A 20,114-nucleotide genomic window follows, 5' to 3' on the forward strand; every position below is an offset into this window, starting at 1 on the left:
GGCTTAGCGTGGTACTGTGTGAAGGTAATACCATACACAGAGTCTCCGCCAGAACGAGGGGCAATACACGTATATTTCAACATTCTTCTTTTTGCAAAGTTGAGTTTATTTATTATATAAAAACGAAGTATAGAAACGACATTTTATACATGTCGAATAGAGGTATCTCCTTCTATCATGGATGGTACAGTAGCCTGTCAACCATCCCAACTATAGTCTCTGTCCCACTTCCCCATCAATGGCACATCATCTCCTAAACCTCCCACACGATGCCGAACCAACCTGCAAAGACCGTAACCTACGGCCGAGTCCATGATCTGCAGCATATCTCCGTGACAACGCTTGACAACACCGATGGGTACTGGGTAATGTACGCGAAACCTCCCCAATCGCAACCAAAACGAGCGCAATCAACTGATCGGGAACTCTACGCAGCTACATCCACGGCGGCGCCTGGCGCGACCCAACAGTAACGGCAGACTCATTCAAAGCAACGGAAGAGATCTTGCGCAAAACACCAGGCCTCCCAATTGCCGGAATCGCATCAATCTCCTACCGACTAAGCGCACACCCAAACCACCCCCAAGACCCAACGAGTACCGGACCGAAAGAATTCCGGGATGCGAAACATCCAGATCATATCCGCGATGTAGAGGCTGCGCTGGCCTTTCTTCAGAATACGTATATCTTCGGCGCGCGCTATATTCTTGTTGGGCATAGCTGCGGTGCGACGCTTGCTTTCCAGGCTGTCATGGGGGCCGTTGCGGGACATCGTGAGCAGGCGTTCAAGGGGGACATGAATAAGCTTGATATTAGTCTCGGGCCTGTTTCTACTTCGCCTGGTCCACTGCCGCCGCGTTTGACTGTGCAGCCGACTGCTATTGTTGGTGTTGCTGGTATCTATGATTTGAGACGATTGCGCGATATGAATGCTGGGATCTCGGCGTATCGGGAGTTCATTGAAGGTGCGTTCGGGGCGGATGAGTTGCTCTGGGATGCGGTTTCGCCGGCGCAGATGGCTGGCTCGCGGGGTGTGGAGGGTGGCTGGAGATCTGGGCGGTTGGCTGTTCTGGCGCAGTCCGAGGATGATGAGCTTGTTGGTGCGTCTCAGGTTGAGGCTATGGAGGAGGTGCTGAGACGGTGGGAGAAGGTTGAGGCTCAAATCCCCGTGCATGAGTTGTCTACGAAGGACCGCAGAGTTCGGGTGTTGCCGATCAGCGGTGGGCATGACGAGGCGTGGGAGAAGGGGGATCAGCTTGCTCGTGCAGTGGTCTATGCATTCGAAGAACTACAGGCGATGAACCTGACTCCTCGTGATGGTACGAAATAACTCTAGCATTCCAGGCGACTGTAAATAGTCTGCATCGAAACTGCGTATACCCATCATGTTTAGCATCTACGCGATTTCATGAATATATGTCAGATGGAACGATGTTTCGTTGTTATTGAGTCCTACTTCACGGCGTGGACTAGACAAATAATGTAGATACAAGCGAAGTCGAAGAAAAAAAGAAAAACCATTGAAGATTGGCCATGCAAGCCTGACAACGCCGTTCGTAAACACATCTCAAAAGAAGACATCAGAAATCCCTCATTGCGCCGTACTCTTGCTCATGGAAGAATGGTAGCAGCTTCAGGAAATAGCAGGATTAGTTGCCGATATCCATGCGACCAGATGCGGCGTCGCCGATGACCCGCTCGGCCTTGGCTGGCTCGGCAGCTTCGGCTTCCTCGTCGTATTCAAAGGCATCTTCATCGCTATCACTGTCCTCGAGGAACTTGTGGTTGATGCCAGCCTCGGCGAGACGCCACTTCAGTTCCTCGCGGTTGCCGTCCTGGAAGCGAGCAAGCGCAGCTGCGGCGTGCACCTTAAAGCCATAAATGCGGGGCTCGTAACGGCGGGCGCTCTTCTCGGGGTTGAGGGCAGGGTACACCTGGAACAGGATGGAGTGGAAGGAGGTGCCAAAGTAGGCGCCGTCGATGGATGCGTGGCGAGAGGATTTGGGGTTGTAGATATCTTCACACTTAGGGCAGTACAGTTTGACAGTGCTCTGGTTGGAGATGTCGGACTGGCCCACAGGCAACAGAGCATGGCCATCGCACATCACACGAGGGCACTTGCCGAAGTCGCTCTTCTTGTACTTCTCAAGCTGGGTGGATGTTAGTATGTGGTCCCTCATTGATATTGCCAGGTTGAACTTACCATTTTAGCGAGACCGCGAGTGGTCACGATGTACCGGGCATGGACCAAGCCGTAAAGGTGGCGGGCGGACTTTTCGATTTGCTCGCGGAGGTCATCATCGGCATCGAGGTCAAAAACATCGGTCACAAGGTCAAGAGCATATTGATAGTAGGAAACCTCAGTGTTCAAGCCAGTGAGGTTGAAACGATCGGTCAAATAGTCCTCATCAATTTCACAGAAGTACTCGTTGCCGCGAGAGGAAACAAACTGAGCAGAGGTAACAATTGCAATTAGCTTCATCATCCATAAATTGGCATCGGCATTGGCATCAGGGGAGCAATCGCAATGGCCATGGTCAGCGCTTCCACTTCTAATGCCAGGCTGCGCCGTGTCCAGAACTGTATGACAGTCCTGGCCATTGGAAGCCAGAGCATCAGGGCCGGGTCCGGGGACATGTTCAGCATCTGGGATGAAAGGGCCATCGTGAAATTCGGCTTGGCTTTCCTCAATTTTACTGAGTGTCCAAGCAACCACGGCCAAGGCACCGGTAACACAACAGAAGAGATATACCAAGAGGTAATATCTCGCCGCTAGCGAGTGCTGGCCCTTGCCCATGAGCCCCACCGCATGGCGTCCCAGACGGAGAGCAAATCCCTGGAGGGAGATGGCCAGGAAGTAGACAATAGCTGAGGATGGTAGAAATGCCATTGTGAGGTTGAAGGCGAGGCGGATTTGAGTGTGAAGTGAGAGCGAGGAGAGCGAGGTAGTGACGAAGACGGTCAAAATGGCGTAGCTTTCGTCTCATAAAGGCGAAATTGGTGAGCACGGCGAGACATACCATCACAAGGTCACTGCCTTCCCGTTTGGGACGCTATTCACAATAAGGCCGCGGCCTTCTCACGCGCTCGTTGTGCTGACCCGGCGATGTGATCTACCCCCAGCCGCAGTACCATAATAAAAGGAAATTCCACTTACCCAGTCACGCCAGTAGCTGGTGTAGTCACTATCCGTCTCGCTGTTGAAGTCCTCCATTATGTTGTTATGTTATTGGCGTCGGAGTAGCTCGAATTATTTCGCACTCTGCGCGAGGTTTCGGGGAGGAGCCACAGGTGGGGTCACGGAGCCCAAGGTGCTGGGGGAGCCCAGACCTGCACAGTTGGGAAATGCAGGAGACTGTCTTATATTGACTGGTCTCCAGAGGCGCAATTTGCTTTATCGAAGGAACGGCGGGGTTATGAGATTGAGCTTGAGGGAGAGTGTAAATGTATCCCGCTCGTTATCGAGAGATAGCCTCTTCGCCTATTGGGCGGTCTGAAGTTTTGCCATATATAATGCCGGATGTACAGACCGCCTTTTACAACTATACAAATGGACAATCCTAATCTGGTACACACTTTATGATAGAAATTCAATATCCAAGAATAATCCATTGATAGCGAGTTAAAAAGCTAGGTCCCCAGTTCTTGCCTCAAATCACAGGAATAGTCAAAGCCAGCCTTCAAAATGAGGGGTTCGCGTTCGCAATAAGTTGCGCAAAGTACGCCTGAGCAAAACTGTTAGCAGCGGTTCAGACAATTGACCAAAGCAACACTTGACTCACCTGGAACCAAGTTCCAGCCTCAGGGGCAGGCTGCAGAGCATCACTATATCCACAGTGAGCATCGTAGCGAGCCGAGCTACTATCCGAAGTGCCATCACTCTCGCCGCCAGGCTTCACCCAAACAAATGCATCCTCAAGCGCATCACCAGTATTGGTAGTCGGGCGAACACCAAAGCCAGTGCCCTTGACATTGCACCAATCACCCCAGGCATTCTGCTGGGTAGGCTGGACACCATTTCGGCCTGAAAAGTAATCGTCAGCGTTTATACTTGAAACAGAGGATCAGAACGTGCTGATGTGTCCTTAGATACATACCAGTATCGGTGATGAAATGAGCATCCCAGCCTGCATTTTTGAGCAGGGGAGCAATGGCGTTCACGTATCTCTTCTCGTCGCAGTTGGAATCTCCCGAGGTGTATGACGGGCACGTAGACAGAGACCAGCCGTTATAATTGGCAACGTTCGTGGCAAGTCCTCGGAGTGATTTGGGCTTCGAGGCAGTGTTGTATACTTGAGCATAGAGTGCCGCTGCTGGGCTCAGATTGGCAGGCCAGCCAAGCCATCCCGCGTGTCCTATGTGAATTGTTAGCGATTTCAACAGTATATAACTTCAATGTTTCATGACGCAGCATCAATTTGAAAAGAAAAACCGCCTCAGGGAAGGTTTCCGCAGCATATCCTCGCATCCCAGATAGATATCCCCAAGGTGAAACTTACCAGCATCAAGATACATAGCAACATTATCCAAATTCAACTGTGTAACAGCATAATTGGTACATTCCAAATAAGCATCATGCGCATTAGCGCACTTCGAAACGGCCATATTGGTAACCAAGTTAGCCAAACTATCCGGCTCTAAAAACAGCAATCAGCAATTGTTCAACATAAATCAACACCGAAGCACCGAGGCTTACCAATAACCAGGATAGTCCTCACGTCCGAGTACTGAAGCAGTACTGTCCGAATAGAATCGATATACGCTTTATACTTGGCAACACCACCATTCGCAATGGAATACTCCCCATTACTGGCCAACGCGGCACAGTCCCGGTCAGGCAGATCGTACACAACGAATGTTCCCGCAATAGGAGGACTAGCACCGGCAGCGTTCTTGGACTTGATGTCTGCCAGGTAGGTACTCATTGTTGGGACCTTGTCTGCGGTGTCCCTGGGGGAAGTTTAGGGCTTCGGAGTTGGATATTTTTAATTTTGGAAGGACATACAGCCAGAAGAAAGATGGAACTTGAGCGGCTTTGCTTGCTGCTGCCTTTGCAGTCCCTGTCATTGATGGCAGGGCTGAGGCTGAGACTTCGGATGCATAGTATGAGTTCGTATAAAGCTGGTAGCCCGAGAAGGGGTTTCCTGTGATAGTGGCTCGTGGAACGTTCTGAATGACGGCTGCTACTGCAGAGGTGGCCAAAAGTGGCACAATTGAAGCGAAGTATCGCATGGTGGTGGCTCTTTCTGTTGATCTTGTTGATATCGTGGGATTTGGTGTTTTCAAAGACGGTAAGGCTTTACATTCCCTCTTTTATATATCCATTCCCAAGCAACCCTCTTCCACACCATATCGGAATAAGTAGCCGGAACCCGAAGTCGATGCTACATAGTGTCAGGCTTTTTTACTATGAAACCAGAAGGGTTTCCGTTTAAACAGTCATTTCTGCACACTGCCAAGAAAGATGTCGAAATTTGGCTAAATAGACAAGTCTCTGGCTGGAGGCGTATGGGAGAAAAAGCCGCATGAAACAGGATATAAGTACCCAGAAGGTCAAGGGATAGAAACCTGGGGTAGCGTGAAGACCCTGGTATTTTATGCGGAATTAATACTCCGTCCCCAAACAGGATGTACTCATCGTCGATCCTCTCCAAACTCGGCGCGGGAGGATAGTAGAGCAGATTTAAAATGACACCTGCAATATTTGGCCTTCATTTTGATTATGTGGGAGGTTTATATGCAGAAGGGAACACGGCCAAACGGAAGGCTGAGAGCTGTCCATCTATGGCTACAAGCTATACGCCAGTCGGCAACAGCAGCAAAGTTGAGAGATGTATGACGAATTGAGCTGTATCTATTGAGACCCGGGAAATACTTGAAAAGTATTTACCTCAGACTTAATGATTGGATATGAAACCATAGCCTTGCCAGGGGTGTTGCAAGGCTTACGGTCTGTGTACAAACTGGCATGCTGAGAAAACGCCTTTGCTCGGTTGTTGACAGCCACATTCTTCAGACTACCCAGACCCCGCACGATAGGCACTTTAAGGCAGGGTCCAGTGGTGGGCGCGTGAAGGTATGTATGGGTTTCAAGTATATAGATTGGTCAATGGTGTGCCAAGAGCGGCTTGCCCGTTCCAATGATCTCTTAGCCTGAATCCATAGAAGGGAACCGAGAGCAGAAGTAGTTCAGATCAACTGACATGCTTGTGCCTGTTCCCCCCACGCACTGGTGTTGAAAGGGTTTAGTTTTCCGCAAAGATCAAGGAGTCGGGCCGTCCCTCCAATGCGGAAGTGTCATGACCTACGATTCTATTGACGCTTATTTAAGAGATATCTGGAATAAAATATTCATCCGATTGAGCAAATGTTGACGAATAAGAAAGCTAAAGAGTGGAGTGGTATCAGTATCATCATGTGTACCCGGCTTTAGCCTGGGGTATATCCAACGCAAACGCAGTTAAAAAGAAATGCAACAAAAAAAAGGAGAAAAGAAAAGAAAAAAGAACGAAAGTAAAGAACCAAAACGATATCTAACCGTCGGTTATGAACGCTGGGCACGATCACATTCAGCCAAGAACTTGTAGATACCCTCAACACCTTCGTAAGCAGACGTATTCTCCGGCAGACCAGCGCTGGAGAGTTCCGGGAAGAAAGGCTGATCGCCAAGCTCACTGACATTAATGCTGGAATAGCTTTGAGACGAAGTTCTCCAGGGATTGGCACCATAGAGCTGACTATCCTCGAAGCTGATGGCATTTCCGGAGTCACGGCTAATACCTGGCGAAGAGGGTGTCATCATTCCATGCCAATCCAGATCCTGGGGATACTGGGACTGCATCTTGGGGCCCTTTTCGAAGTAATAGTCGGTGTCAGATGAAGGGGCAATACTGGGTGCGAATGGGAACAACAGAGCCATATCAGCACCAGTCCGAAGATTAAAGTCTTCATCCTGGACGATGCGGCCTCTCTGGACCCCGGCTTCATCACATAGCCGCTCAACTGTGTCCGCATCACAACCTGGGAAGCGTACCCGTATAGTGGATCGGTCGTGAAGGGTGACCGGGAGATCGCCGAGCGACGACAGACGCTTAAGATCATTCATAATAGCTGCAAAATCCTTCAGGGCACGAGCAAAGTCGGCGGAAAGGAGGTCCATTAGTCCGTCGGAGTTCAAGGTGTCACATGGGGCCGAGGAGGTCTGACTGAGACCGCCCAGAGCACCGAAAGCAGTGATGGTGGGAGAAACCTGGAAGTCAAGGTACGAACCAGGAGCGCTGCGCGGGATGGAGTTCATCTTGCGCTCCGCTTGGTCCTGGAGAACCGTGACAGCCTTGTACCGCTTCTCGCCGGTGTTGGGATCAATCCCATCGAATCGAACTTTCTGTCCAGACAGGAAGAAGGCACGAACGCCTTGGGAGACATTCTGGATAACCTGTGCCGGCGCTGCAGGGCCATGGGAGAAGTATCTGGCTCCACCGAAGCGACCTGCTCCAACAGCGTACCCTCCTGCAGTGCGGCCAAGAGTGCCACCGGTTAGATTGGGACGGAGGGTGGAAGCAAAGGGCGCGCGGCTGCTCAGTCGGCCGATGTTGGACGCAATACGAGAAGTGGCATGGGCGGTACCTTCTGCCCCAAATGTAGATCTAATCGCAGAGGTGAAAGCACCGGCAGCACGAGTCGAGAAGTGGCGACTGCGGGCTTGACGAATGGCAGCGGCACGACTGATTGGCTGGCGGTTGATGCGGGCATAAGCTGGTTGATATCGCAATGAGTTATATTGTGGTTCTGGTAGTTTGGACCGAATGGCTTTGGAAGCCTTTTCATAGGCAAACCTGGGACGATGTTAGTTGACAACTGCCATTGCTCCTCGATGAGGAGGTGACAGGAAATGATATACGTACCTAGCTGCTCTCCATATCTTGGGGAGCAGCAGGTGCCCATTCGGAGGCGCCATACTGAGAGTTGAGAGATGTATATCCTACTCTGGATGGTGAGATGGATGAAGAAGGAGAGAGGGCTGATGACGCTGGGGTATACACCATTATCTCTCCGCTTGGACCCGCAGTGGCGGTGCAACGCCACTCGCGTGACAGTCACATGACTTGATTCCGGCTTAGTACTAATGTTTGTTTCGTTTGTCCTGATTGTCTGGTTTGCTACTATCTATGGCGGGGTTACTTTGCGAATGTGTTGATATGACAAAATCGTTCTTTTGGTATCTAAAGCCTATGTACTTCATAAAACATCATCATAACAGATTTACTCGTCATCACCGAAGAAAACCTTGACAGGCAACCAAGCATCACCGCAGACCTTGAAGCGGTCCTTAAGGTTGTCTAGCTGGTTAACCTCATCAGCAGTCAGTTCCCAGCCGTTGATGTCAAAGTTACCCTCAATGCGGGCCTTGTTGACAGACTTGGGGATGACACTCCAGCCCTTGGTGATACCCCAGACGAGGAGCACCTGCTGGGGAGTCTTTCCCTTGTTCTCGGCGATCTTCAGGAGAGTGGGGTCCTTGTAGAGAGGGGAGTCGGTGGAGCCTAGGCAAGAGTAGCCGGTGGAGTGGATGCCCTTGGAGGTGTTGTAGGCGACGAGCTTGGGGGATGGGTTGTTGGGGTGCAGCTCAATCTGGTTGACGGCAGGAATGATCTTGGTGCTGGGGTCGTTCAGGAGCTTCTCCAGGTTCTTGATGCCGAAGTTGGAAACACCAATGTTGCGCACCTTGCCAGTGGCAGGCAGCTTCTGCATATCCTGCCAGGTCTTGATGAAGTCCCAGTCAGGAAGGTGCTTGGACAGGTCGTTAGGGTCGGTCGAGCTGGGCCAGTGAACGAGGTAGAGGTCGACGTAGTCGGTACCAAGGTCCTTGAGAGAGGACTCAATACCTTCGTTCACGCGCTTGTGCCAGGGGTTGTCCAGTTTGGTGGTGAGCCAGATCTGCTCGCGGGGAACGCCAGAATCCTTGATACCGGCACCGACCTCAGCCTCGTTGCCGTAAGCCAGTGCGGTGTCAATGTGACGGTAGCCAGCCAGGAGCGCATCGCGGACAGCGACGCGGACCTCATTAGGCTTGGATTGCCATGTTCCAAGACCGATGGCGGGGATCTTGTCGCCGGTGTTAAGGGTGTAGGTCTTCCTATATAGCGAAGAGCAGTTAATAAGATTCGGTCTATGGATATTGAGCTTAGTTGAGACTCACTGGGTGTGCTGGTTCGACATTATGGACGTAAAAATATGAATTGTAGAAGGAAACAGGGTAGGGGGGTAGGGGTCTTTTATAACGTGAGGCGTCGTAAAGTGGGCAGGTCCAAGAGCAATGATCTCAGAGGGGTAGTGGGGAATGCGTTCCACCCAAGAAGCAAAGGTGTTATTATCAGTAATTACCCGACTGCTAAACCATAACTCACGATAAACGCCATACTCCCCGTACATAAATAGCCCACAATTCAGTGAATCTCCGTCATCAATTGGCATTCCGGCTAAATAGCCAGGCCCACTGCTGACTGTACAATCACCACCCTCCAATTGGCTCCGCCTTTGTCTGTCGCGGCGTGATACTTCCCTTTCCAGAAACTTCTCATTTGCTTTCACCCGGCCACGGAGACAACATTATTATTCGCTCTCGGTCCATTCTCCCCCACATTCCTTCCGGACTTGCCCCGGATAATTAACACGTTCCGTTATACCCGAGTCCTGGATCCCGTAACCCTTGCACCATTTTATCCCGACCGGCGTCATGTCTTCGGGATTTGTTTCAGCCGGAACCAACGAGCAACCGATCGAGCGGGACGATGAATGGCTCAAAGCGCAACAAGAGCTGGAGGAGGAGCGGAGGCGAAAGGCAGAGATAGGCAAGCAGGATGACGGCAAAAGCCTCTTTGAGGTCTTGGAGCGGAACAAAAGTGAGCCTAACTTGCGATGAGGGCTGGTCTGCACCCCGCAATGGCGGAAAATGCAGCCAATGGATCCAGGAACTCAGACTGACGTGTTAGGGTAATTTCCCGCGGTTGATGTGCAGTGGCCAAACAAGAAGCCTTCGAGGAGAAAGCCCGACTCAAGAATCAGTTCCGTTCGTTGGACGAAGACGAGGTCGAATTTTTGGATTCGGTCCTTGAATCAACAAGAGCCCAGGAGGCCGCCGTGAAGCGGGATACGGCTGACCAGCTAGAGGTCTTTCGTCGACAGCGCGAGGAGGCCGAGAAGGCACTACTTGGACCGACGTCGTCGGATGTCACACCTGCGGAGGAAGAGGAATGGACTGCGCCCGCGCGCAAAAGGCGCCGCGACAAGCAGAAGGATCTTTTGATTCCCGGGAAGAAGCGCAAGGCTTCGCTGACCGAGAACAGTGCCAAGCCCAACTCCCAGGAACAAGAGTCACAGAAGTCTGGAGCTGACAGCGGATCAAAGCCCAAGCAGCCGGCGCAACAAAATTCCAAGCCTAGTCAAGTCGCCGCATCCACAACCCCCAAGACCGCTACAAATCCCGAGCAAAGTCAACCACAAACCAAGCCGCCGGCGAAACCAGCCCCGATCTCACTCGGCCTGGCGGGATATAGCTCTGATTCAGAGTGATGCGTCTTAGTTGACCAACCCTTATTGGTCCTCTACTCCCATACAATAATAATCGAGCCAGGTGTCCTACTGGACCGACCTGAACTGTATACACAACAAAAATCAGATTTAGCGAATGATCTACTCTATAACCGAGAATCTTGTCTCAAATGATAATCAGGCCATTATTAACGTGCATAAACAATATTTCATTTGTATCTTTCCCTGATCTTCGCCTCTTTCATTACAACTATTCCACTCGCCCTTCTATCTCCAGTTTTGTATTGAGTGCCAAAAGGCCCGCATTGTATTCGATCGACCTGTGTACAAACTCAGGATATCAACAAGAGCTTCCTCGTGCCATCATGACTTTCCCTCCCATTCAGCAAGCTTGCGATAAATATCCTGACGGAAAGTCTGCTTCAACTCAGTCACCAGCTCACCGTCAACCGGCAACGCAGACTGAACAGCACCCACACCACACAGCCCATTCTTCCGATCAATAAACCAAGCCAGCGTCAACCCACCACCCCAACTCAACGTACGCTCACCATACCAACCATCAACATCCTCAAGAGTCAACAACCCACTCATACCATATCCAACCTTAGTCCCAGGATCAACACCAACTTGGAAAAAGGGACCAACCGGACCAGCCAATTTATCCCGCTGACTCTTACTCGCCTCAGGACCAAGCTGATGCTCAAACATCCCGTCAACAGTCTCAGCCTTCAACAAAACCCCATCCCCAGCCAACAAAGAACCCAAAATCTTAACAAAATCCATACCGGTCATAAATAGCCCATGTCCCCCAAAATCCCCCCTCGACCGTTTATTTATATCACCACCACCCCCAAGCACCGCCCGCCCAAGACCCTCCGTATCATCAGGGTTAAGATCAACAAGCCTCTCCCGCAACTCCTCCCGGGTAACAGGATAAAACTGCGCATCCGCAATCCCCAACGGAGTAAAAATCCGCTCCTGCATCCGCTCACCAAGCGTACGGCCCGTCACACGCTCGACAATCCGTCCCGCCCAGTCCAGTCCAGGCCCGTACATCCACCCCTCGCCCGGCTGGAAACTAAGCGGGTAAGTAAAGACCTCCTCGACAGACTGCCGCGCGTCTTCATTCGGAAGCCCGAATCTCTCGCGCCATTGTGCAATGGCCGGGTCGAGGAAGTGGTATGTCACACCGGAGCTGTGCGTGAGCAGCATCCTCAGTGTAATAGGTCGAACTACCGGTTCCAGGATTGGAGTTTGGTCTTCGTCCTCCGTGAAGCCCGTTAGGACTTGTTTGGACCCTAGTTCTGGGCAGATGGGGGAGACGTCGCTGTCTAGTGTTAAGAGGCCGTCTTCGACGCATTGAAGGGCTGCGATTGTTGTTATGATCTTTGTTGCTGAAGCGAGGTATAGCACGTCGTTTAGTTGTTGGGGTTTCTTCTCGCCAGTGAGGAGGGTGCGTTCGCCTATGGCTTTGTCGTAGATGAAGGTCCCATCTTTATTTCTGGCGCAGATTACGGCGCCGTTGATCTTTTTGGCGGCGATTGCTGCTTGGAAGCTTGCTTCGATGTTGGTCATGGTGAGTTGGGGTTGGGTTGGATTTGGTGGTTCTTTGGATGTTCTGTTGTTGACTTATAATGTTGTACGTACTACGATATTTGCAGTATCAGTGATGATTGTTGACTGTTGAGAGGCGAAACGGAGTTTGTATACTTGGGTGCCTACACTAATCTCCTTTGGGACGCCGACAAGTTTCCAATGCGGACCAATCAGAATTGACCGTTTGGGGCTGCGAGTATAGATTGCGATTGGCTTCATATTGGAATAGTACAGCCGCATTTTCATGCATTTCATACGGTTGGAGCTAAAAATAGAGGCCCATTATAGGTTTCAGTCATTCCTATGGAAATGCCAGTCACATGTTAACTTATCATGCTAACTACAACTTAATGATCTAGAGATGATTATGAAAGAGAACGAAGTTATTAGTCGATGCGAGGATATCAAAGATCATTATTCAAAAATTTCAATCAATCATTCAGGCCTCTGACAACCACAGGAGGCACAGGAGTATCCATAGAAAACAACATTTCTTCGGGCAACGATATGCCTTCATGACAGCAGGAATATGCACGGACTGCTCAACACTGGAAAGGTACGAAGGTGAAGTGACCAAAGGATATAAGTGTCAAATCAACGAAACTTCTAAATCGCCTTCAGTTCTCAAATCTCCTCCTCAAAATGCATGGTATTCTGCTTAACCTGCTGCTCCTCAACCTTCCGTTCCAGATCATGAGTCATATAATCCTCCCTCTTGCTGCCAGGCACAATCCAAGGCGCATTAGAGAACATCTGGTTCATCTCTTCGAGAGGCACCTTCTTAGTCTCAGGCAACAAGAGATAGAAGAAGAGTGCATTAGTGAAGTTGCAAACGACGAAGATGTAGTAGAACCGGTATTGGATATTCGTCATGGCAATGGGCGTAACCTGTCCGATCATAGTGTTGAACGCGAACGAAGTCATCGTCGCGATCGAGACACCCTTGGAACGTGTGCGCGTGTCGAACACTTCGGCTGGGATGATCCATGAAAGTGGGCCGCAGGTTGCTGAGAAGGAGAAGTTGTACAGCCAGGTCATGATGATGAAGCCCCAGTGGGCGCCGGTGTTGTTGGTGGAAGGGGGGAATTTGGCGAGGAGGATTGTTGCGATGATGAATGTTACCATGTTGCCTAGGTTTCCGGTGATCAATGTCCAGCGACGACCGAAGCGGTCGATGAACATCATGCAGAGGAATTGGGCGATTAGAGCAATGATTGAGTTGATTGCTTGGTAGCGGAGGGTATCTGAGCCTGAGATTCCGATTTGTTCGTAGATCTTGGGGGAGTAGTATCTAGTTTGGTCATGTTAGGTGTTTTACTTTTGCTAAAACATTGAGAGAACTTACTGGATGGCAGATACACCGGTCATCTGGACAGAGGCTTGGAGTGCACAGCAGAGGAACAACCGACGGAACGAAGAGCGGTGTGTCAAGAGCTCAACATACGACTTGGCCTCGTTCTCGTGCTCGAAGTTGATGCTCTCCTGAATCTGGGCGAACTCTGCCTGGACCCAGGGGTCGTTCTCATTACCATGAGCGTGGAGCTTGGCCAAGGTTTTCAGACCTTCTTCGGCCTTGCCGTGATCAATGAGCCAGCGAGGGGACTAAGCCATATTAGATACTGCATCCAAGGCTGGGGAATGGATTGTTAAATCCCTTACCTCGGGGAAGAACATGATCAAAAGACCCAGGAACACAGCAGGGGCAACCTGCAAGCCCAGAGGCAATTGCCATTGGGCGTGGTTGTCTGGCGAGAAGCCGACGTATGTTCCGTAGGAGATCCAGGAAGCGCATAGAGCACCAACACCAAGCATGAACTGCTGCAGAGCTGTTACTCGGCCACGGATGCTGGGATGACAGATCTCGGCTTGGTACAGAGGAATCATCATGGTGAGGAAACCGACACTAACGATCAGAATTAGCCATATTGTCGTTAAGGATATTTCTCTGCGGTGATAAGTGACATACCCAAATCCAGCAAGGAGTCGTCCACTATATAGATAGGCGATGGTTCTGGCGCCGGTTTGGAGGCCACCTCCCAGACAGAAGACCAAGCATCCCAACGAGATAGTTCGTCTTCTGCCAAGGTAATCACCACTGGGACCAGCAAATCCGGCACCGAAGAAGGCACCAGCTGTGAACAGGGATACTACCAGGCCACTGAGGACTTGTTAGCGAGGGATATCCAGTTTGTCGAATATGAAACATACCTCTGGGTATCGGATGGAGTAAACTTCGATGTGAACGATTGACAGATGATAACCTCGGCAATAACACCCAAGTCATCTAATACTGTGTTAGAATGAAACTCTTGAAGATCTGGGACGATTATACTAACATCCGTACAGGAACGAACCCAGCGAGGCGAACACGCCAACCAGGAACTACAGAAACATCAGCTCGGCCAGATAAATGAAGACTACTATCCTTCATACCTGGTACCACTTTGGTGAAAGACGCATGGCGCTGTACAAGTCAAACGTCACAATCAGAGTATGGGGAAGAAATCTGGGGATCTCCACATATCACAATATTCTCGGAGGGGACGATGATCCCTAGATATACTCCATCGGAAAACAGCTGAGCACTCCAGGTTCGGAGCCATAGCTTAGGCGAAGCCACCAGCCAGGATCATCGTATGCTTCATAGTCAATTAACCGAGCTAGACCGGAAAAGAACAACCTCCCTCGCGAGTGAAAGGCGTCTCGGTAACAAATGATCTGGCGCATTTTCGTCCATCCTAACAGCCGAGCTGGGATTCAATTCTGCGGGGACCAGGCTTTACGCAGAAATGTGGCGCCATGTAGGTCGCTGTGATTGACGGAACAATTCCACAGATTCGGGTAGTCGTTGTTGTGAGACTCCCCTGCCGGGCTATTGGGTGACAGCCGAGGTTTTTCCAGCTTGGCACGTCTTAAATGGCTTTTGTCGAGAGTGACACTAGCCACAATAAGCATCGGGTGGTTTCTTGCCAATCCTTCGACGACATGATGTTCCCCGCAGGAGTTTTGCCGCTTCCAGGGCAAGCAGGGCAAGCCACTTGATAAGTTCCCTTCTTATCTATTGTAAGTCAATTCTTTCTTTCTGAGAGTCGCAATTCCCAGCCTATACAGCCTATAAGCTACTCGCCCCCCGTAAACAGTAGAACACAACCAATCTCTTCAAAATGACTACCTTGACCAAGTTGGAGGATCATGAGACGCCTGTCATCTCTGTCCATCCGTCTCGGCGCATCTCCAAGGTCAATCCCAACATCTATGCCGGCTTTACTGAGTGAGATTGCCGCACCAAGGCCACAGCGCATGACACAAACTAACATCCTCTATAGGCACATGGGACGCTGCATCTATGGCGGCATCTACGACCCTGGTAATCCGTTATCCGATGAGAAAGGATTTCGGACGGATGTTCTGGAGGCGTTGAAGGGGCTCAACATCCCTGTCGTCCGGTATCCCGGTGGTAATTTCTGCGCGACCTATCACTGGCTTGATGGTGTTGGCCCTAAGGACCAACGTCCATCCAGGTATGCTTGGCTTTCATGCTACCTACCTATTGCTAGCATGTTAGCTGACTATTCGCAGACCTGAGCTTGCATGGCTTGGAACTGAGACCAACCAATTCGGTACCGACGAGTTCATGCAGTGGTGTGAGGCTTTGGGAACGGAGCCTTACCTTTGCTTTAACTTTGGAACTGGTACTTTGGATGAAGGTGTGTTCTCTCTCGGTGTATGTGTTCGGATCAATGCTGATTTGGAACCAACGCAGCTTTGGGTTGGGTTGAGTACTGCAATGGAACTGGCAATACATATTATGCCAACTTGCGACGGAAGAATGGACGCGAGGAGCCTTACAATGTATGTACTCACGAGGAACACTTGCATTTCAATGCGCTAAAGCTCTCAGGTCAAATACTGGGCCCTCGGAAACGAGACATGGGGTCCCTGGCAAGTCGAGCAAATGACCAAGGAAGCCTACGCCCACAAGGCTATCCAATGGGCCAAAGGTAATTCGATCACCTTCATCAATAAATACCTATACTAACAACATTCTAACAGCCCTCAAACTACTGGACCCCAGCCTCATCCTGATTCTCTGCGGTCAAGACGGCACCGCCTCGTGGGACTACTATACCCTGAAGCACTGTCTCTTGCCAGCCCACTCAGCCCTCTCAACCAGCGCAGTCCCCCTAATCGACATGCACAGCATCCACCTCTACACATCTTCATCATCCCACCTACCCAACGTAACAGCCCCCCTAGCAGCCGAGCGCGCCATCGAAATTACATCTGCATTGATCGACCTCGCCCGCGCCGAGAACGGAGTTCCACCAGAACAACTCCGCCCAACAATCTGCTTTGACGAGTGGAACGTATGGGACCCGATCCGCGCCGAGGGAAGCAAAGGCGCCGAAGAGAACTACAATCTCTCAGACGCACTAGCCGTTGCCGCCTGGCTAAATGTGTTCATCCGCAAGAGCAAGGACGTCGGCATGGCTTGTATTGCACAGACTGTGAATGTTATCTCGCCCTTGATGACTAGCCCAGAGGGAATCACTAAGCAGACGACTTGGTGGCCGCTTTATCTGTTTTCACGCTATATGCGTGGCTGGACGATTGCTAGTCATGTTTCTTGTGGGACTTATGAGGGTGAGACTTTGCCCAAGTGGATTCGCAGTGCTAAGGATACGCCTTGGTTGGATGTTAGTGCTACGCTTGGTGAGGATGGGTTTGTTAATGTCGCTGTTGTGAATATTCATGATGAGAAGGATTTGGAGAGTAAGGTTGAGGGCGCTACTGGTGATGTGGCTGTGTTTACTGTTACTGGTGCTCATTTGGCTGCTACTAATATGAACGGTGCGGAGGAAGTGCGTGTCGAGGAGACAACTTGGAGTGGAAACGGGACTTACCTTTTCCCCAAGCACTCTCTTACTTTGCTCAGATGGAAGGCTGAGTAGGCTTCTTTTGTTTGGAGTATGGTGATAGACTTTCAAGTATAGATGTCAAGTGATTATTAGATAAGAAATTGGTACATGAGTGTAGTCTTCTTTCAAGTTGACAAGGGTTCAGCAGGTGTATTGTCCTATGCTCTAGCCATAAGTGACATCGTGAACAGCACCTTCCTCGTTAACGTGGATGTTGAGTCTAGTTCAAGATATGATCAGTAAGCCGTCATCATGATGCTGACCTCGGGGGGATCGACTATTACCTGTCCGGGTTGTGATCCATAGTCTTCATATCACCTGGCTTCAGAACACGGTGGGATTCAGGGAGGTCCTTCTTAGCAAAGGACTAGCGAACAGTTAGATTTCCATGTTCTCAGGAATGTCCAATCTCCACATACCGTCTCATTACTAGAATCGCCGAGCTTCTTGCCCATAAGCTTATTGACCCATTCGGACTTATCGCCCATCGTGGAGTTGATCCCCGGTACAACAAGAGGCATGATGAATGAAAGATGCGAATGTGTTATCAGAGTAAGATGAGGAAGAGAGACTTCCAGGCCGCCGTATATAAAACAGCGCTCATCGATGACGTAGTGTCCCAATCAGGTATAGCGTTGATCTATCAGCGATCAGACCTGGATGTTGAATATCGCCTCTTTACTCTGACTGGCCTCTACTCTGATTGGTTTTGATATGATGTCAAGCTTGGAGGAAACAGGTGTAATATCCTCTTATCAAACTTCTACTGGATCTAAATATGATATGGTGGAGGCTTAGTATGGGGCAACATCCGATATGTACTGCATAGTGGAGCTTATCAGAGTGACTATAAGACTAACATTGACTGGCATAACTCGTAGCGCTAATCTTGACCGACAAATTTGACCCGTGATGGTCCTATATCTTTGCTATGACGCTCCTCTTCTTCTGTCGACGAAAGATCAACGGGGTCCACGGTCCGATGTACCTCTGCTGCCTTTGTTCTATCCCGCCATAGCAGGAACTGAATAGCGGCAGTGACAACGACTGGTGCTTTGTTAGTAGATATTATAAATGACAATTTCAGTCCAACTTACTTAGCAGGATTTGGAGCACAATCGACCATGTATATCCCTTAGCAGCTCGAGGGAACGCAGTAGTCTTCCACACAAAATTGGGAGCCTGTGATACTTGTCAGTATAAATCATCCAAGTCAGACTCTGAGGAACTTACAACAGCCTGAACGACATAAGCAAGGTCATTCGCCATTGCAACAAGTAACGCTCGCTTCTCCGTGTCATCGGAGCAGATCTCGTTGATCCAGCTGAGAATCAGAGGACCCGCGCCCATCTATGGAGCTTGTTAGGCAGTTTCATATAGTATATGAGAGGTTCGACGTACCCCAATGTTGCTTAGCCAATATACAGCCATTCTGCCCTTGATATCCGAGTATAAGGGTACCTTGAGTAAGAAAACACTCATGAGAAGCTTTTTGAAAGTATCTGTTAGCGATCGTTAGACAAGAAATGGGAGTTTGCTTACAGTGATCACAGCACCAGCGTAAATGAATGGCCAGCGAGCGCCTCGGCAAGGCCCGTCCGAGAGCCAGCCCCAGATCAACGCCATGACAATGAAGATACCAGTCGTGGGAAGTGGTACTTGATATTTGATTAGCTATTTAGAACGAGGCATAATGAGAGGTAACTGAAACTCACGATTGTTAATTTGTGGAACAGAGAAAGATTTTCCTGGAACTGGGGGATGGTGGGCATTGAAGCTCTTGAGCCAATAGCCCATACCGGCCTGGGGTATACCATTATTCCAGACGATGTACAACATTGCTGTTTCACGGCGTTAGTCCACTATCAGAAGCAGAGCAACTTGGGGACTCGGGGATACGATGACATACGGAGAAGGTAGGTATGCCAGCTCAAAAGAATTCTCTTCACTTTTGCCTTTGTCCACGGCTGCTTTCCAGCACGACCGATGAGCTGCATTCTCTTCAACGAGAGTACATGCTCTTCTTCGGTTGTCCACCATGTTTTCTTTCCGCCTTGGGGGAGATTGGGGAAGAAGAGATAGCCAGCGACTGCGAGTGGTAGCGTGATAATTCCGTCGATAATGAAAAGCCAGCGCCCTATTTTTATTTGTTAATTGTGTCGCGCACAGCCGTTGGGCCATAATCAAGGGGCAAGATAAATCAGGAGAGTTGAAGAAGGAATAGGAGAATCCGGGGTTACATACAGCCTGCGTAACCATTCGTCCCGTTCAGATTCTTATAAGCAGCTGCCTGCAGAAAGCCGCTGAACAAAGAGCCGACAGAGCCAGCCAGCCAAAAGACCATAGCCCGCTTTCCGATCTCTCGAGGGGTATACCATGATCCTAGAAGGTAGTGAATGCCTGGGTAAAAACCGGACCTGTACCGACTGTCAGAACATTTTATACTTAAGTTATCGTAAGTGAACATACTCAAAAAAACCAACTAGGAAGCGGAGAGCATAGAGCGCATGATAAGATTTCACACTCGATGTGCAGATGGTCGCAATACCCCATCCTACCTCAAGTGAGGGTATAACCCAACGTGGGGACACTCTTGTAAGAAGGAGATTAGAAGGGATTTGGCCAATGACGTAGCCAACAGTCCAGATAGATGTGCCTGTAGTGTTACTACTAGTTAGTAGCTTTCCAAGAACGGGGAAATTCCATGAGACAAATCATACTAGTAACGAGTTGGTTGCCAAACATTTGTAGGTCCTCTTCCATTCCGCTAAGAAAAGCATTGTTGACATTCGTTTGGTCGATGTTCTTCAGAAAATATCCAATCGAAGCAAATGTGAGAACAAATGCATCGACTTTGAAAAGAAGCCATCGCTCATCCGGCGGAAGGTCCCATGTATCCCACAAGTAGCCTTTCCATGACTTTGGTTTCACGGTGCTATTATCGGAAGAGCCATCGGAAATATTCTCAATGTCTCTGTTTATCGATGATATAGTCACTTCACCATTATTTCCTGGGTTTCCCATTATAAAGTAGGAGCTGCTCAA

The 20,114-nt window shown here is 50.0% G+C and overlaps 11 protein-coding genes across 11 annotated transcripts; 3 read left to right on the forward strand and 8 right to left on the reverse strand.

Moving 5' to 3' along the window:
- Window positions 1-269: 269 nt before the first annotated feature.
- On the forward strand, window positions 270-1,330 carry PENARI_c003G02417 (arylformamidase; the record flags this gene model as incomplete). Its single annotated transcript, XM_022628167.1, has 2 exons — window positions 270-370; window positions 436-1,330. The coding sequence occupies 2 exons, from the start codon at window positions 270-272 to the stop codon at window positions 1,328-1,330; spliced, it is 996 nt and encodes a 331-aa protein (XP_022491601.1).
- A 319-nt stretch (window positions 1,331-1,649) lies between these two features.
- PENARI_c003G05959 (casein kinase II subunit beta) lies at window positions 1,650-3,214 on the reverse strand (the record flags this gene model as incomplete). The annotated part of the gene is made up of 4 exons (XM_022628415.1): window positions 1,650-2,150; window positions 2,204-2,982; window positions 3,062-3,113; window positions 3,158-3,214. The coding sequence occupies 4 exons, from the start codon at window positions 3,212-3,214 to the stop codon at window positions 1,650-1,652; spliced, it is 1,389 nt and encodes a 462-aa protein (XP_022491642.1).
- Window positions 3,215-3,680: 466 nt separating this feature from the next.
- On the reverse strand, window positions 3,681-5,232 carry cbhC (putative cellobiohydrolase; the record flags this gene model as incomplete). The annotated part of the gene is made up of 6 exons (XM_022628846.1): window positions 3,681-3,725; window positions 3,783-4,024; window positions 4,098-4,355; window positions 4,500-4,637; window positions 4,697-4,950; window positions 5,006-5,232. 6 exons carry the CDS (start codon window positions 5,230-5,232, stop codon window positions 3,681-3,683), a joined length of 1,164 nt encoding a protein of 387 aa, XP_022491919.1.
- A 1,312-nt stretch (window positions 5,233-6,544) lies between these two features.
- On the reverse strand, window positions 6,545-7,957 carry PENARI_c003G01410 (uncharacterized protein; the record flags this gene model as incomplete). Its single annotated transcript, XM_022628095.1, has 2 exons — window positions 6,545-7,835; window positions 7,905-7,957. The coding sequence occupies 2 exons, from the start codon at window positions 7,955-7,957 to the stop codon at window positions 6,545-6,547; spliced, it is 1,344 nt and encodes a 447-aa protein (XP_022492085.1).
- A 305-nt stretch (window positions 7,958-8,262) lies between these two features.
- gcy1 (putative glycerol dehydrogenase Gcy1) lies at window positions 8,263-9,219 on the reverse strand (the record flags this gene model as incomplete). The annotated part of the gene is made up of 2 exons (XM_022628599.1): window positions 8,263-9,136; window positions 9,200-9,219. The coding sequence occupies 2 exons, from the start codon at window positions 9,217-9,219 to the stop codon at window positions 8,263-8,265; spliced, it is 894 nt and encodes a 297-aa protein (XP_022491612.1).
- Window positions 9,220-9,736: 517 nt separating this feature from the next.
- Window positions 9,737-10,572, forward strand: PENARI_c003G07529 (PSME3-interacting protein; the record flags this gene model as incomplete). The annotated part of the gene is made up of 2 exons (XM_022628528.1): window positions 9,737-9,902; window positions 10,019-10,572. The coding sequence occupies 2 exons, from the start codon at window positions 9,737-9,739 to the stop codon at window positions 10,570-10,572; spliced, it is 720 nt and encodes a 239-aa protein (XP_022491878.1).
- A 342-nt stretch (window positions 10,573-10,914) lies between these two features.
- PENARI_c003G03205 (serine hydrolase domain-containing protein) lies at window positions 10,915-12,129 on the reverse strand (the record flags this gene model as incomplete). The annotated part of the gene is made up of 1 exon (XM_022628219.1): window positions 10,915-12,129. The coding sequence occupies one exon, from the start codon at window positions 12,127-12,129 to the stop codon at window positions 10,915-10,917; it is 1,215 nt and encodes a 404-aa protein (XP_022491472.1).
- Window positions 12,130-12,774: 645 nt separating this feature from the next.
- PENARI_c003G10435 (sugar porter family MFS transporter) lies at window positions 12,775-14,610 on the reverse strand (the record flags this gene model as incomplete). The annotated part of the gene is made up of 7 exons (XM_022628728.1): window positions 12,775-13,441; window positions 13,496-13,752; window positions 13,810-14,053; window positions 14,117-14,308; window positions 14,359-14,434; window positions 14,487-14,532; window positions 14,584-14,610. 7 exons carry the CDS (start codon window positions 14,608-14,610, stop codon window positions 12,775-12,777), a joined length of 1,509 nt encoding a protein of 502 aa, XP_022492067.1.
- A 704-nt stretch (window positions 14,611-15,314) lies between these two features.
- On the forward strand, window positions 15,315-17,102 carry PENARI_c003G06900 (alpha-N-arabinofuranosidase; the record flags this gene model as incomplete). The annotated part of the gene is made up of 6 exons (XM_022628479.1): window positions 15,315-15,421; window positions 15,477-15,671; window positions 15,730-15,857; window positions 15,914-16,002; window positions 16,052-16,151; window positions 16,204-17,102. 6 exons carry the CDS (start codon window positions 15,315-15,317, stop codon window positions 17,100-17,102), a joined length of 1,518 nt encoding a protein of 505 aa, XP_022491888.1.
- A 132-nt stretch (window positions 17,103-17,234) lies between these two features.
- PENARI_c003G00241 (uncharacterized protein) lies at window positions 17,235-17,590 on the reverse strand (the record flags this gene model as incomplete). Its single annotated transcript, XM_022628011.1, has 3 exons — window positions 17,235-17,289; window positions 17,354-17,436; window positions 17,489-17,590. 3 exons carry the CDS (start codon window positions 17,588-17,590, stop codon window positions 17,235-17,237), a joined length of 240 nt encoding a protein of 79 aa, XP_022491947.1.
- A 362-nt stretch (window positions 17,591-17,952) lies between these two features.
- On the reverse strand, window positions 17,953-20,093 carry PENARI_c003G09003 (uncharacterized protein; the record flags this gene model as incomplete). Its single annotated transcript, XM_022628627.1, has 10 exons — window positions 17,953-18,116; window positions 18,167-18,251; window positions 18,303-18,419; window positions 18,471-18,557; window positions 18,612-18,727; window positions 18,785-18,910; window positions 18,979-19,206; window positions 19,314-19,486; window positions 19,539-19,725; window positions 19,790-20,093. 10 exons carry the CDS (start codon window positions 20,091-20,093, stop codon window positions 17,953-17,955), a joined length of 1,587 nt encoding a protein of 528 aa, XP_022491712.1.
- Between the last annotated feature and the right edge of the window lie 21 nt (window positions 20,094-20,114).

The sequence above is a fragment of the Penicillium arizonense genome (genome assembly GCF_001773325.1).
Source record: "Penicillium arizonense strain CBS 141311 chromosome Unknown PENARI_contig003, whole genome shotgun sequence".
NCBI lineage: Eukaryota > Fungi > Ascomycota > Eurotiomycetes > Eurotiales > Aspergillaceae > Penicillium > Penicillium arizonense.